This window comes from Caretta caretta, chromosome 1 (genome assembly GCF_965140235.1).
Source record: "Caretta caretta isolate rCarCar2 chromosome 1, rCarCar1.hap1, whole genome shotgun sequence".
NCBI lineage: Eukaryota > Metazoa > Chordata > Testudines > Cheloniidae > Caretta > Caretta caretta.
Genome location: NC_134206.1, coordinates 34,243,642 through 34,260,295, shown reverse-complemented (window position 1 = coordinate 34,260,295; position 16,654 = coordinate 34,243,642). Strand labels below are relative to the sequence as shown.

At 45.3% G+C, this 16,654-nt stretch overlaps 1 protein-coding gene across 6 annotated transcripts in view; it reads right to left on the bottom strand.

The window, feature by feature from the left end:
- Positions 1-16,654, bottom strand: part of DYNC2H1 (dynein cytoplasmic 2 heavy chain 1) — a 396,411-nt gene that overhangs the window by 290,564 nt on the left and 89,193 nt on the right. For all 6 annotated transcript variants that reach the window (XR_012667749.1, XM_048844045.2, XM_075127044.1 and 3 more), the window contains one exon: positions 587-700. Coding sequence is in view for 5 of the 6 variants with exons in the window: in XM_048844045.2 (XP_048700002.2) it covers positions 587-700 (114 nt within the window). In the remaining variant the exon portion in view is untranslated. The remainder of the gene's footprint in view (positions 1-586; positions 701-16,654) is intronic.

Here is a 16,654-nt window from a genome sequence, read left to right as displayed (position 1 = left end):
AATGTAGCCAATTCTAAAACACGTCAGAAGTAATGTTAGTGCCCTAGAGTCGGCCTGCCAATTTCTGTGTTTTTTCAATCATGCTTTCCAATTGTACTTCCTTGTTTCTATGTTCTATGGGTGAAAGACCCACACAAGCTAATAACTAAAGCCCCTATCTTGCAAACATTAACTTCATTACAACTGCTCACTCATGTGTGGAAAGTTCTTCATGTGCATAAGTGTTTGTAAGATTGGAGTTAACTGACTGTAAAAGGGAAACATTGGAATGTGCTATCAAATGCACAAAATAAACAAACTGAAAAGAGAGACAAACATCTTCTTTCCTATAATCACTTTCAGTTATAGGATTCTTAGATGCTATTTGAAACCATGAGTATGAACGCAATTTCAGACAGAATGTGATTTTTATGTTGTGTTCCTTTAATTAAACCAAAGTATTGATTGTTCCTTACTGTTTTTTAAATAACTGCATGATTCAAAATGTACTCGAAAAGTAACACCCCTTTGCATATTTTATTATTTACTCATTTTGATAACCTTTCATAACTAATCAATTACAAATTATGTAGTCCAATTCACTTACTATATGTAAAATAGTTGAAGACTGGTCCTGTAAATCCATCTTGGGAAGCTTGATCCTTCAGAGGAGACAGTAATGGTTCTAATTCTTCTATAGTGTACAGTCCAGGAACCTCACCTATGTCAGGAACAGTTTCAATCAGTTTTAAAATGTGTAAAATGAATTAATCAAAATAAAATTGATAAAATACCACTGAACATTTTGTTTGGTGAATTTGGATAATACAGAATCTATCTACATATCAGCATACTTATATGACCTTCCTTTTCAAAACAACAAAACCGGTACTGTTCACAATCTCATTTTGAATGAAGCACCCAGTATTGCTTGCATCACTGAGACATGATTCAGTGCTTCTTCCAATCGTATCCACAGAAAATAGAAAGAAGAGGCAGAATACAAATCCTGTTCCTCTCCAGCTCAGATACAGAAGACGCTCCACTTCAGAAACAAAAATATTTGAGTGCATACATATGATCTGTGCACCAAAGGACAAGAGAAACTTAGGTTTCAGAGTAGCAGCCGTGTTAGTCTGTATCCGCAAAAAGAAAAGGAGTACTTGTGGCACCTTAGAGACTAACAAATTTATTTGAGCATAAGCTTTCGTGAGCTACAGCTCACTTCATCGGATGCATGAAGTGGAAAATTCAGTGGGGATATTTATATACACAGAGAACATGAAATAATGGGTGTTACCATACACACTGTAACAAGAGTGATCAGGTAAGGTGAGCTATTACCAGCAGGAGAGCGGGGGTGGGGGTGGGGGGCTTTTGTAGTGATAATCAAGGTGGGCCATTTCCAGAGAAACTTAGGAATTCTAGTGGTATACAGGCCTCCAGATAGAAACCCTGTCAACTGCAGAAACTTAGAGCTACTGCCCTGCGTGGTACAAGAATGAGACATTACTTACCTGATAATTCTCTTTTTGTTAGCAGCTTCTCTCCTTCATCACAAATGGGTAATAGCTCCACAAATGGAGAGAATTAAGAGACAGTCTAAAGATGTTGCTGGAGGCCCCAGGAGTAAGCCCTGCCCTTCAACTCAGAACGAGAGTTCTTCTCAACATGATGAAACATCCCAGCATACAGATTATTAGCATTAAGATAAAAAATTTAAATTATATTGATCAACCTTAAGGCAATGATATGTTTAAATCTTCCTTTAGAGAAACATTTCAATTTGTTACAAATTGTTTTCTGATCATTTGCCACACTACCAGGATGGGTTGAATAAGGAGAGAAGCTACTAGCAGAAAGAAAATTATCAGGTGAAAAATTTCTCATTCTGTTACACAGCTTCTCTCATTCATAATGAGTGGGTCTCAGAATTCAGGGAGGAAGAGGATGGGAGGAAAATGAAGAATTTTAATTATTATTACAGTAGATAATATGTAGAAATGGACGTTCCACCTATAAAAAGCAAAAGCTTTGTAATTTAAGGAATTATTTGGGAACCAACCCAGTAGCACTTTTCCTACCAAAGGATGCATTTGCAGAGGAATTGGAATCTACTTTACAGATGTTCCTCAAATGAGTAGGGCCCTTCCAAATTCACAGTCCATTTTGGTCAATTTCACGGTTACAGGATTTTAAAAATCATAAATTTCATGATTTCAGCTATTTAAATCTGAAATTTCACAGTGTTGTAATTGTAGGGATCCTGACCCAAAAAAAGAATGGGGGGGGTCACAAGGTTATTGTAGGGGGAGTTGCAGTACTGCTACCCTTACTTCTGCGCTGTTGTGGGCGGAGGCACTGCTTTCAGAGCGGGGCAGCTGGAGAGCGGCAGCTGCTGGCCGGGAGCCTAGCTCCGAAGGCAGAGCAGCCACCAGCAGCGCAGAAGTAAGGATGGCATGGTATGGTATTGCCACCCTGACTTCTGCACTGCTACTGCTGCGGCTCTGCCTTCCGAGCTGAGCACCCAGCCAACAGCTACCATCCTCCAGCTGCCTACCTCTGAAGGCAGCAAAGTAAAGTTGGCAATACCACGACCCCCCCAAAAATAACCTTGCCATTCCCCTGCAGCACCCTTTTGGGTCAGGACTCTCAATCTGAGAAATGTTGGTCTCCCTGTGAAATCTGTATACTGTAGGGTAAAAGTACACAAGAGATCAGAGCAGATTTCACGGGGGGAAGACCAGATTTCAGTCCGTGACACGTTTTTCATGGCTGTGAATTTGGTAGGGCCCTACAAATGAGGCTCAGACTTTTCCTTTCTACAATGCCATTAAGTATGTTGTAGAGCAGAGGTTCTCAAACTGTGGTCCATGGACCACCAGTGGTCCGCGAGCTCCATTCAGGTAGTTTGCGGATAGCTCCCTCTAAGGTGCGCGCCTAGGCAGTCGCACACAAGAGAATGAAGGACCACCCACCTAATTAGTGGAGCCGCACAGGCGTCGCTCCACTAATTAGGTGCCTGGACCCTGGAGAAGACGCACATGTAAGGTGAGGTGGTGCCCTTGGGGGGAATAGGAGGTAGGTGGATGTATTGTTTCTTGACTTTAGCAAAGCTTTTGACACGGTCTCCCACAGTATTCTTGTCAGCAAGTTAAGGAAGTATGGGCTGGATGAATGCACTACAAGGTGGGTAGAAAGCTGGCTAGATTGTCGGGCTCAACGGGTAGTGATCAATGGCTCCATGTCTAGTTGGCAGCCGGTATCAAGTGGAGTGCCCCAAGGGTCGGTCCTGGGGCCGGTTTTGTTCAATATCTTCATAAATGATCTGGAGGATGGTGTGGATTGCACTCTCAGCAAATTTGCGGATGATACTAAACTGGGAGGAGTGGTAGATACGCTGGAGGGGACGGATAGGATACAGAAGGACCTAGACAAATTGGAGGATTGGGCCAAAAGAAATCTGATGAGGTTCAATAAGGATAAGTGCAGGGTCCTGCACTTAGGACGGAAGAACCCAATGCACAGCTACAGACTAGGGACCGAATGGCTAGGCAGCAGTTCTGCGGAAAAGGACCTAGGGGTGACAGTGGACGAGAAGCTGGATATGAGTCAGCAGTGTGCCCTTGTTGCCAAGAAGGCCAATGGCATTTTGGGATGTATAAGTAGGGGCATAGCGAGCAGATCGAGGGACGTGATCGTTCCCCTCTATTCGACATTGGTGAGGCCTCATCTGGAGTACTGTGTCCAGTTTTGGGCCCCACACTTCAAGAAGGATGTGGATAAATTGGAGAGAGTCCAGCGAAGGGCAACAAAAATGATTAGGGGTCTGGAACACATGAGTTATGAGGAGAGGCTGAGGGAGCTGGGATTGTTTAGCCTGCAGAAGAGAAGAATGAGGGGGGATTTGATAGCTGTTTTCAACTACCTGAAAGGGGGTTCCAAAGAGGATGGCTCTAGACTGTTCTCAATGGTATCAGATGACAGAACGAGGAGTAATGGTCTCAAGCTGCAGTGGGGGAGGTTTAGATTGGATATTAGGAAAAACTTTTTCACTATGAGGGTGGTGAAACACTGGAATGCGTTACCTAGGGAGGTGGTAGAATCTCCTTCCTTAGAGGTTTTTAAGGTCAGGCTTGACAAAGCCCTGGCTGGGATGATTTAACTGGGAATTGGTCCTGCTTTGAGCAGGGGGTTGGACTAGATGACCTTCTGGGGTCCCTTCCAACCCTTATATTCTATGATTCTATGATTCTATGATTCTAGGTGAGAGGGGGCAGTGGGGTGAGAAGTGAGGGTGGGGGAAATTTGGGATGTGCAGGGCTGCAGCAGCCAGAAAAAGAGGCTGCGGCTGCTGGGGAGAGACAGCCCTCTTTCCCAGCCTCAGCTCTGTGGCTGCTGCAGTGGGGGAGAGAGGGCACATCCATTGCATTAGAAAAACTACTGATATTAAAATATGAGTTGTGTGCTTTTATTTGTAGAACAAAAAAAGTTAATTATTATTACAGTTTATTTATATAGCGCTTTTATCTAAAGAGCTTTACAACAGTTAGCTAACGGTACAAACAACATTTGGAAAGATCATTAAGTGGTCCCCCGAGACCCCCAGCAATTTTCAAGTGGTCCATGAAAAAAAAAGTTTGACAACCACTGCTGTAGAGGGAACTTTGATTACCTCCATTAATAGTTTCCCAGATGCTTAATATGGCAACTTCTGCAAGATTTTAACATCTTGCCTGCAGCAACTCTGAGGCCCTAAGGCCCTGGGCATTTTGGATGGAATTGATGAATAGGGTACGACTGACCTGCGTACCCTGAACGTTTGAACGGAATAATTCTTACTAATAATTTCCTTTCTGCTAGCCGTGTTCTGGGCTGCTCTCCTCTCTCTGCATCTCAAGGAGGTGGATCAGCATTTTGTACATTAGACCAAGAAAGACAGTCAAATAGTAACGTCTCCACTTAATATCTGACTCATGAGCCATTTGGGGCGGAAAGAATTGTGATAGACACTGCTAGCAGAAAGGAAATTATTGGTAAGAAATTTCCATTCTGCATCTCCCACAATTCTAGACACCTTGGAAGTAGCAAGCCGTGAACAGATGTAGGGAGGGATACGAAACAAAAGTTTGGTAGGAAGGAAGTACTAACCCCCTCTCCCCTGTTTGGTCAACTCATTCAAGTCTGTATTATTTCTGCCCACCGCCTGCTGCAACTTCCTGCCAAAGGAGGTCTCTGCAGAAGACAGGTCCATCTCGTCATGCTCAATGAAGGTGTTAGCTGTAGACCAAGTAGCTTGCTGCCATTCCAGTCCGACCCAGCGCACCCCCTTGGATGCAGGCATAGTATTGCCGATGAACCCTTACTTGATTTTCCCTTGACCAGGATATCAACAAGTCCAAACAGCCAGTTAAGTGCTAAAGAGCACCTCCTTGTGGTGGGTCTCCTTTACTAATGGAGAAACCGAAATAGAAGATAAACAAAACTTTCACCCCAACATTCCAGCATGCCGACTAGGTCATTCTTAATTCATGTCCCCTTCTGAGTCCAGTGTTCACCTCTACTCAGGCTTTTCCTCCAAGGTTCTCTTAGTTCCAGTCTCTGCCCCTGATGTTATGCCTCTTGCCCCTACTGGAGTACTTCCTCCTCTGGAGTCTGAGGCCCAGAGAGGTCTCTCCACTGCAACTCTTCTCCAGGGGCAGAGGGTAATCCTTTACAGGCTGGGCTTCTATCCAGTATCTCAGGGACTTCTGACTGAGACCAGGTCCTCTTGAATGCCTGCTGGCTGCAGCCCACTATCTAGGAGGCTGCCCTCTCCAGGAGCTCCTCTTACAGGCTTCCAGTCCTGGTAGGTACCCTAGAGACCTGACCTTCTGGATTCCCTGTTCAGGCTCTGGTTTCACTTGGGAGCTCCCCTCTACATGAGGCTCCTGTCTCCCTTTGGACTTCCCTCTAAGGCCTTGTCTATACTACACAGTTTTGTCGACAAAAGTCACCTTTCATTGACGAAACAGTGGTGGTGTACATACTGAAATGCTCCTCCTGCCGATGTAACTCCCCTGTTTGCCAACCACCACCTGGATGAGCAGCACAGAGCTTTTTGCAACACAGTTAGAGCAGTGCAGCATCAGTGTAGATATGAGTTATGTTATGTTATGTTAGTGTTGCACTAAGTGGCTTCCAGGAGGCATCCCACAGTGCCCATCCTGACCACTCTGGTCAGTACTTTGAATTCCACTGCCCTGAAAGTACTCAGGTATGCGCTCCTCCCCCATTTAAAGGCATGGGAATTTTTGAAATTCCTCTTCCTGTTTCCTTGGTGTGCACAGTTCACACAGCATCTTCCCAGCTGACCATGCTGGCTTTCTGCAGCAGATGCTCTCCCGCATGGAGCACACTGGAGCTGTTGGGTATGCTGTGTTTATGGGGAGAAGAGGCTGTGCAGTCTCAGCTTCACTCCAGCCGTAGGATACCTATGGGCTGATTGCTAGTGGCGTGCAGGAGAAGGGGCATGAGAGGGACATACAGCAGTGTCATGCCAAGACCAAGAAGCTGAGGCAGGTGTATCAGAAGACAAGGGAGGCCAACCGTTGCTCTGGTGCAGCACCGAAGACATGCCATTTCTATAAGGAGCTGCATGCCATCCTCGGCAGCAACCCCACCTCCACTGCCAAGAGCCCCATGGATACTTCAGCCAGCGACTAGAGGCAGCAGTCAGTGGACCCAACCTCAGTGACGAAGTGGTGGACGAGGAAGTGGAGCTGAAGGACAATGTGGAGCAAATAGCAAGGTCGTCTGGTGGTGCGATGAGTTAGGACCTCTTTTCCAGGTCAGAGGTGCCTAGCCAATCCCAGTACTCCAGTTCTGGTGCACAGCATGCAGGAGAGGGAAACTCCGGTAAGTGCTCACTTTGCTTTGGTGTGAGGAGTTTGAGCTCTCATGTATTTTGTTATATGGTAGAGGAAGGATAAGGGACGGAAAGTAACAACTGTCCATTTACACTGAGCCTGTCCATTTACACTGTGGGTCCATGAAGGAAAAGTTTGTTAATGTTGGTGGGGATGTTCCTGGAATCCTCTGTAGTGATGTCTAGGAAACTTTCCAGTAGGTATTCTGCAATCCTCTGTCGAAGGTTCCTTAGCAGAGGGTTCTTGTTTCTCCCCCCATTGTAGGACACTTTGCTGCGTCACCCAGCAATTATTTCTGCATGGACCAGCACACAGGCGAGCAGCATACAGAGCTGATCTAAAGCCACACACGTGCAGAAGATGCCCCCTTGCATCCTAGGTTACCCTTAGAAGTGAGATATTGGGTTCAATTAACCTATACTGTGGAAAAGGGTACCTATATTCAGAATAGTCTCTCTAGCTGCTTGTAGTAACCCCCTTCGTGAACCACATTTTGTCCATTCTTGCCTATTGCCCCTTGCCACCACCATCACCCCTGAACTCACCATATTTGGAACTCGCGCCAACCTGTGTGCTAGCCCAGGGACAGTGAGAAAGAGGTGTGTGTAACTTTTGTGATTCACGGCTGTGGGTGCACTTACAATACTGTTTCTGTTCTTTGTTTCTTTGGTCAGGAGGATATGTTTTGTGAAGTGCTACAGTCAACAGAGACAGCATATAAAGAAACAAGAGCATTAAGGGAGACAATTACTGAAAAACTGAGACTGGATAGCCTGGAAAGGACTCAGGGGCAGGAGCCGATGATAATGCTCCTGCAGGGCCAGATAGAGATGATGAAGTCCCCCATTACCTTGCAATCTGAGCACATCCATGCATGACTCCCTGTAACAGGGTGGTTATCCGCTCCTGCCCTCTAGGGCTTAAAAGCCAGCCCTGGGAGAGAACCAGGGCTGAGGGCAAGAAAAGTTAGGCTGATTGGGGAAATGGCCGTAGCTAGGCCATACCCCAATCAGGACGCAGCTGGGCCTATAAAGGGGCTGCTAGGCTGAAGCTTAGAGTCTCTCTCTGCGTTCAGAGGGGGAAGGGCCTGGCTGCAGGGACCTGAGGGAATACCTAGATTGGAGCAGGGCTGAGGGGGAAAGGCCTTGGGAGCAGGGGAGCTCTGGCCTGGAAATAGGGCCTATTAGGTACTGGAGTTGCTGGGGGCAGCCCAGGGTAGACAGAGGCAGCAGGTCCAAACCCCCTCGCCTGTGGTGAGTGGCTGATACACTGCAGTCTGCCCTGGGGAGCGGGGCTAAGTGATGACTGGCAGTAGCCAAGACTGAGGCGAGGTGGGGGTAGTGGGTGGGGGCTCCCCGGGAAGGGGAGACCCTCAGGGATTGTTGGGGTTTACTGCCAGGGAGCAGCACCCCAGTGGGAGGAGGCACCGGGTCCTGGGAGGGACTGGGGCTGGTGGTAAGGCCGATCACCAGATGGCAGAGGGCGCTCCAGAGGCTGACGAGCTAATTCCCAAGGACAACCAGCAGGAGGCGCCGCCAGGTGAGTCCGGCTCTATTACACTCCCCTGCAGCCACTAAAGAACTCCAGTCCATGCCCTCCCCAAACTCCCCCACCGAAGCCCTCGCAGTGTCCCGTGCACTCCACACCTAGGGACTGGTTTCCCAACAAAAGCTGGAGTTACAGCTGTGAGAGCCCTGTGAAACTGTTCCTCATTGTCATGTCCCGTTTGACCAAAAAATTGTGTTTTGTCCTGTTATTAAAGCAACTTATGATTGTCAACATAAGTCAACTTAACTCTGTAACGTAGACATGGCCTAACTGAGCTTGGGTAACCTTTATTAAGTCCAGGTACTTGTTGACTAATCAGCCAGCTGGGACAGTCAATTACTCCTCTGTGAGGCATTCATAAGACAGTCACAGGCAGACTGACCCTAGCTCCCCATAAAGCACAGTTGCCCAGAGACATGGCCACTTTGCAAATTTTCAAAGTGGATGCCCTTTCTCATTCCCCCCATGAGGCTGCTAAGGATCTCATGGAGTGTGCCTTGATACCTTCTGAGACAGGACGATGATGATATGTAGGCTTCCACAATACAAAGGTCTAATCCATCTAGTGATGCAGGACTTGGAAACTCTGAATCCCTGCAATTTCATTTGGAAGGATACAAACAGGGAGCCCGATCTTCTCGTGGATTCTGTATGCTTGAGATAGCTTTTCAACCTCTTCTGACCTCTAAGGTGTGCCACACCTTGTGAAGTATTTTGCCTCTTTGTATTCATAAAATTCGTGAACAGGTCGGTTGAAGGGAGACTGAACGTCTAAATGATGAGATAGAAAACCTTCTGATTCAGGCACCACTTGGAGTTCTTGAACCTGTGCCTTCTGAGCCAGTCTGCTTTTTGGTTCAGCTCCCCTTTGATGTGGATCACTCTGAAAGAAAGGAGGAGCATTCCATCTGTCTCATTATTTACACTGCTTCCACAAGGAGCACCAGACTCTAGTTCCCCCTGTAGTTGTTTAAATATGTGACTATTGTTGTGTTATTTGATTGAACCCAGGATATGGTTCCCCCTTAGGTTGGGCTGCAATCTTCACAGAGCTAACTTGATTGCTCTAAACTCTAGGATGTTTACACTGTGAGCCTTTTCCTCCTCACTCCAGAGGCCCTGGGCTGTTTGGGTCTCCAAGTAAGCTCCCCAGCCCTCCAGGCTGGCATTGGATGTGAGGACTAAAAGATCTGGAAGGCACATAGGCATGCCTTTCAAGATATTGTTGTGGGCTGATCAACATTGTAAAGAGTTGAACATCTGTATTAGAACTCCTACTTGATTGTTCATGTGTCCAGGGAGTGATGCCACACCTTCAGTATGAAGGCTTGAAGACTTCTGATGTGTGATTGTGCCCATGGAGTGATCCCCATGCAGGATAGCTGAAGTCCTAGCAGTTGGGAGGCATAGTGCTACAATAGGCCTCCTGCAGCTCTGGAGAAGAAAATAAATTCCTGGATGGAACTAGAGAACTTTTCTTGGTAATGATGATGAAACCATGTGCCTAGGGGAGATTCAGTATTTGAGACATGGTCCTCTGTGCTGCTGACTGTGATGGAGTTCTAATCAAGATGTCATCCAGGAAGTGTATAGGTGAGTTCCCTGTGACCTGTGTCCGGCTATTATCAGCACCAATATTTTTGTAAAAAACCTGGAGGCTGAGTGAGGACAGGCCAAACAGGAGTACTGTTCAGTACAGATAATGTTTCCTGAGGTAGGAAAACCTCAGAAGTCTGCAGTGGCATGGGTCTGTTGAGGATATGATGGTATACGTCCATTACATTTACTGAAGTCAGGAAGGTCCCCCAGGACAGGGATGACATCCTAGAGGCCAGGGTCTCCATCTGAAACTTCATTTTCTTCATCCACTTTTTGAGGGTCACCTTCTGGATATGGGAAGGAAAAAGAGTGTTCATCCAGATGTCACTATTGACTTTGGCTCCACTTTAATGGAGGTCTCCCTACCACGTTTGTAGTTGACATCTTAATGGATGCTGTGATAAATGAAGTGAGGGTAGCTCCCGTTTATGGACACCCAGTCAGCAAATTAGCTATAAAATTCCTCTTCATAGCTGTTCTCTACTTGCTTTACCTGTAAAGGGTTAACAAGCCCACAGGTAAAAGAAAAGGAAGTGGACACCGGACCAAAAGGGCCAATGGGAAAGTAGAACTTTTTTAAAATTGGGAAAAAAACTTTCCCTTTCTCTGTCCTTCTCCGGAGAAGGAGACATGGACCACCAATGCTATAAGCAGGAATGCTGTGTAAGGCTTGAACCAGTATGAAAATTCATCAGATCATACATAGAATTACTTATTGAAACCCCCCAAATATGTAAGTAAATTAGGAATGTTTAGCTGGACGCAATCAGGTTTACTTCTTTATTTTGGCTTGTGGATCTTCCCTGTGCTAACCCCAGATGCTTTTGTTTGCTTGTAACTTTTGAGCTGGACCCCAAGAAAGCTATTTTTGGTACTTAATTTTTGGAATTGCTCTTTTAAAATCTAGCAAAAGCCTAAGTTACAGATGTATTTTCTTCCTTTCTGTTTCTTATAAAATTTACCTTTTTTAAGAACTGGATTGGATTTTTGGTGTCCTAGGAGGTTTGTGAATGTTGTTTGATTAGCTGTTGCTACCAGCTAATTTCCTTTGTTTTCTATCTCAGCTCTTCCCCAGAGGTGGGTGAAAGGGCTTAAGGGTACCCCACAAGGAGGAATTCCCAAGTGCTCCTTTCTGGGTTCAAAGGGGTTTTTTTTGCATTTGGGTGGTGGCAGTGTTTACCAAGCCAAGGTCAGAGAAAGCTGTAACCCTGCGAGTTTAATATAGGCCTGGAGTGGCAAGTATTAATTTTTAAAATCCTTGCGGGCCTCCACCTTTTGCACTCCAAGTGCCAGAGTGGGGATTCAGCCTTGACAGATACAGTGAGGCTACTGGCTTCCAGCTCAGTAGCTGAAATGTGGATACTCACTCTAAGCAGGTCCTATGCACAGCTAAGTTTACAAGCTCCCTCCTTTTTGGAGAAAAGCTGGATAAGATGGTGGCTGACAATGTGGAAGAATCCAAACAGTCTTGTCCCTTCCCCACAAAGGGCCATGAGGAGAGAATACAGACAAGCCATCACACAGAGGCACTCCTTTCACTCCTTATCCTCACAGAGGCACCAGTGAAGGGACAACAGATTCCCTAATGGAAAGCATTGGAATCAAGGTTGAGGGAGAAAGTCCACAGGAACCTTAGCTCCCGGCCCCATTCCACTTTATGACAGAGATCACATAGGCCTCTTCTCAGAGCTGATGGTAAGGGGCAGGATTTACCATTTTCTGGAAGCTTACTCACACAGGATAGCTGGCAGTGATTTACACGGTGAAGGCGGTGTGTGAGTAGACCAGGAGTGGTTGCTCTCATAGTGAAGCAGGGTAAAAGGCACCCCAGAATGGAAAATTGCAAGGACACAGCTGTCCATCAGTCCAGACTGTACCCTAGATAATGTCACATTGTCTGACTCCCAGCCCTGGGACGTAATGGAGTTAGGAACAGAAGGCTGGGTACAGGCTGGGCACAACTTGCCATCTGCCAAACATGGGAAGGCTGCCTCACCTATAGAGCACCACTTAGATTTAACCTGGTATTTTATTGGCTGCTCTGCCATGCCTGTAAGGAGCAAAGGAGCCAGCAGGGATATGCTGCGGAGGAGGCTCTGGGAGGATTAAGCCCCTGAGGGGTTAACTGATCGAGGGAGGAGGAGGAGGAGGAATGCTGAGGAGGTAGAACACTGCTCTCCACTGCCCAAAAAACTGGGCAGAAAAGTTAAAATAGAAGGAGGAAGGGTAGGAGCAAAAGAAACCACCACTGTCTGCTACTGAAGAGGCAGAGAATCTGACAGCAACCAGGAGTAGAGGGGGCATGGCTAGACCACAGTGCCAAAAAGTTGATCTGCCTCTGTGAGCTGCAGAGAGGAGAGAAGCCCAACATCTACAATTGTGGGAAACACTGGGCTGCAGAAATACCTCTTTAGAGCTCTAGGAATGGCAATTTATGCCACACCTTCCCACTGGAGTGATAAAGACTGGAACAAAATAATGGGGGAACTATTTCCCAAGAATTGTGGAAAGAAGAACTTACCTTGGGCAGAAAGGATTTTGGATCTCTAAACAAGTTTCTTACCTGCATTACAACCGTTGTTCTTCAAGGTGTCTTGCACTAATCTATTCCACTTAGGTGTAAATGTGACCAGTGCACTCAAGCCAGAGAGTGCTGTGTAGAAGCACCTGCCAGGATGGAGCATGCATCCTGCACCTCGTTTCGCCTCCAGGTGAGGAGATACACTGCAGAGCCATCCCAGCCCCTCTTCAATTCCTTCACATCCGAATCATGTTGGAATAGACTCCAAAGCAGAGGAGAGGGAGGGAGAGTCATGGAATAGATGTGCAATGCATCTCCAAGTAACCATCCTTTTGTCTTTGAATACTCAGATATATCTATTCCACTTAGGTGTCTCGCAAGGGCCAAGATGTACATTATGGTGGTGGGGCCAGGAGTCTGATTGAAAACAGAGTGAAGGACTGTTCTCCCAAAGTTCGAGTCAGCTCTGGAGGCTGTGGTAACTGCATAATGCTTGGCAAAAATATGCACTAATGACCAGGTCACATTTGCAGATGTATTCTTTAGGCACACCTCTCAAAAAGGCAAAGAAGTTGCTTGAGCCCTGGTGGAATGAGCTAACACTTCTGAAGGAGGTAACATGTTCACTATCCCTTAACTTATACACAAGGTTACACAGTGAGACTGTCTCTGAACTAAAACCACCTATCCTTTCATCCTGTCTCCATAGGATACAAATAAATGTGGAGATGATCTAAAGGATTTGGTCTTATCTATATATAAAGAAAGGCCATAGTGGAGCCTTTCCTCATCCTTATGTGTATGCAGCTTAGGAAAATAGGTATGCAAATGGATAGTCTGGTTAATGTGGAAGCTGGACACCACTTTAGGAATAAATTCTAAAAGTGGACTCATGGAGACTCCATCTTTAAAGAATACTGTGTTTGTGGACCTACCATTAGATCATGCAGCTTACCTACTCTATTTGCAGGAGTACTAGCCTCCAAGAAAGGAACCTTTGCTGACTGCTGGGTCACATAGCAGGTTGCTGGAGGCTCAAATGGAGGTCCCAATAAAGCTGACAATACAAGATTCAAGTCTCAAAGAGAAAACTGCCATTTGATGTGGGGACAGATTCTATTTATCCCTTTAAAGAACCCAACCACTTTAGGTTTAAAGAACACCAATCATCCTTGGATGAACTGAGATAGCAGCAAAATGTAATTTTAGCAAGCTAATAAAAAGCTCCAAATCCTTAAAATGAAGTACTTGATCTAAGATGTCCTGTATCTTTGTATGCTGTGTGGAAGAAGTTATGTTCCTATGCCCTAAACAAAAAAACACTTCCATTTATACAGTATTTTTAGTAGATGGTTTCCGGCTGTTTAACAGAATATTTTGAACAGCTAAAGAACAGCCCTTTTCTGTATTGTCCAGCCAGTCAACAGCCAAGCTATCAGGTGAAGGCTGTTAAGAATTGGGTGAAGGACTTTAACCATAGTGAAGAACCAGTAGGTCTCTGCAGGAAGCTGAGCAGTTATAGATAGCTAAACAGACAGACTGTGCAAGTCAGAGAACCAGTGTTGTGTCAGCCAAGCCACAGCTATCTGAATCCTCTTTGCCCAATCTTGCTTCAGTTTGAGGATGACCTTGGGAATGAGTGGTTTTGAAGGAAAACCATAAGTCAGAAGTGAACCCCATGGAAAGAGGACTGCATCTGTGAGGCAACCTGGACTGTGACCTGCTCTGGAACAGAACTGGTGACATTTTCTGTTCTGTCATGTTCTACACAAGTCTATGGTAGAAATACCGCATATGCTGAAAATGAGTCTGACTATGCTCTCCTTCAACGACCACCTATAATCTTCCTGAAAGGTCCTGCTAAGATGGTTTTCTAGGACATTCTATGATCCTTGAAGATGAGAAGCTGTTACAGTGATTTTGATCTAGATACAAAAAATCCATAGGTTGATAACCTTGCAACACAACACCATGGATCTAGAAACCCGCCTCCCTGTTTACATAAAACACTGTCGTCATGTTGTCAGTGAGTACTTGGATGGTCTGACCTTTGATATGAGAAAGGAAGGCTTGACAAACCTTGTGTATAGCTCGGAGCTCAATTGTATTGATAGGGAGCAATGACTCTCTCTTCAATAATGGAGCCTATGTCTGTACCTCCTACAGATGGGTTCCCCACCCGGAGCTGGAAGCGTCTGTAGTCAAAGTCATGGATGGAAGAGGAGTGGAGCAGGGCACACCCCTGCAAACATTTGTCAGAGTCCTACTCCAGTTCAGTGAGGAAACAACCCTGGCAGATACATGAATTAGCATGTCCGGGGATGTCTGGTTGAACAATACACAGGCTTCAGCCATCCTTGTATGCATCTGAGGCAAAGCCTGGCATATCAAATCACATAAGTGCAGGATACCATGCATCTTAACAAGCCTGAAACAAGAGCTCACTTTTGTGTTGGAGTTAGATTGTAGACTGTAGCAAAGGTCTAGGATAGTCTGAACTCTATCCTGGGACTGATAATCAGTTGCAGTTCAAGAATCAAGTATTGCCCTAATGAACTTGATACTTTGAACAGGTATGAAAATCGACTTGTCTCTGTTTATTGAATGGAAATCTCCTAAATCTCAGGGTAATGCTGTAACAAGTGAGCCCATTAGGCTACTCTTATTATTTTTTTAAATCTTCTCTTTTTGCCTTTCTGAAAATGTTAAATTCCAAGGACAAACCTGTCATCTCCCTGTAAGGCTCCTCTGTCTTTTCCTTCCCACTGCCTGATTGCTTAAGGAATTTGAGGTGTGTAGGATTAGTTGTTGTTTTTTTTAAAGAAACATCCCTGACTTGAAGTGTGATCTACTGGGAGGGCAAGTGGCAACTTTTAATTATTGCTAATGAGGTAGGCTCTAAATCTAAATCGAACCTATATAGAAATTGATGTGCCCTTCTACGCATTTGCTGCTTCATTCAGAGAGGGCACAAGAGCTTATTAAAAATAATCATCATAATGAAGAAGCAGATCTTCTGATTTCAAACACTGAGTGGAACAAATAAAAGACGATAAAGAGTTGGAAATATGCTCCTGGAATGAGAGTAATAAAGAGACCCTACATGATAGTGGAGACACCTGATGCTGCTGTGATGATGATGTTAACAGCTAGAATGGTGCTGGCAGAGCTGGGGGATTTTAGGATCTTCTATTAGAACCTCTTCTGAAGACCAGGGAGGTCAATGGAAAGGCTCCCAGTGATGGCCCTTGGCTTTGGATCAGACCCTTGAGGAGAAGGACAAATTGGGAAACGAAGACTGATTCCCCTTCCTTGAGGAATACACTATCTGGGGAGAAAAACTGTCTGTTGCTAGGGTAACGAAGTGGGACCCTGAAAGGGAAAAGATTCTCCTCATTACTATTAGGTCTTATAACAAGCATGAAGAGTCTTGCAAGCTCAGGGTAACAATTACATCCCCCTTATATGAAAAATTGTCTGTTGCTAGGGTAACGAAGTGGGACCCTGAAAGGGAAAAGATTCTCCTCATTACTATTAGGTCTTATAACAAGCATGAAGAGTCTTGCAAGCTCAGGGTAACAATTACATCCCCCTTCATTAAAAATGAAGGTGTGGGTATCAAATCTGGCTCAAGTCCTTGCTGTGCTATAGACTCCCTGTGTGACTGTCACGTAGTCAGTCTGTGCCTCTCTCTGGACAACGGGGATAATAATCCTTCTTCTATATGTCTTGTCTTCATAGAGTGTTAACTCACTGGGTCAGAGGACTGTCTTTTACAATGTATGTGTGCAGTGAATGGCATAGCTAGGCCCTGATCTCAGCTGTGGCCTCTAGGAGCTAGTGTAATACAAATAATGATAAGAAGAAGATGATACATTAGAAATACTCAATATACAAAAGGTATGTACAGGTTTAACGTGAAACAGGGTTAGGGCAGGAACCCTATTGGAATGTCCATCCTGTGAAAAACTCTGCAGTGTAAGAATTTGTTTTTGACCTGAATTGGGACAGAAAGAGAAAATATCTAATTTTTTTCATGGAATAGAAGATTCAGAAAAAAAACTGATTTGAAACATTTTGACATTCCTGACATTGATGC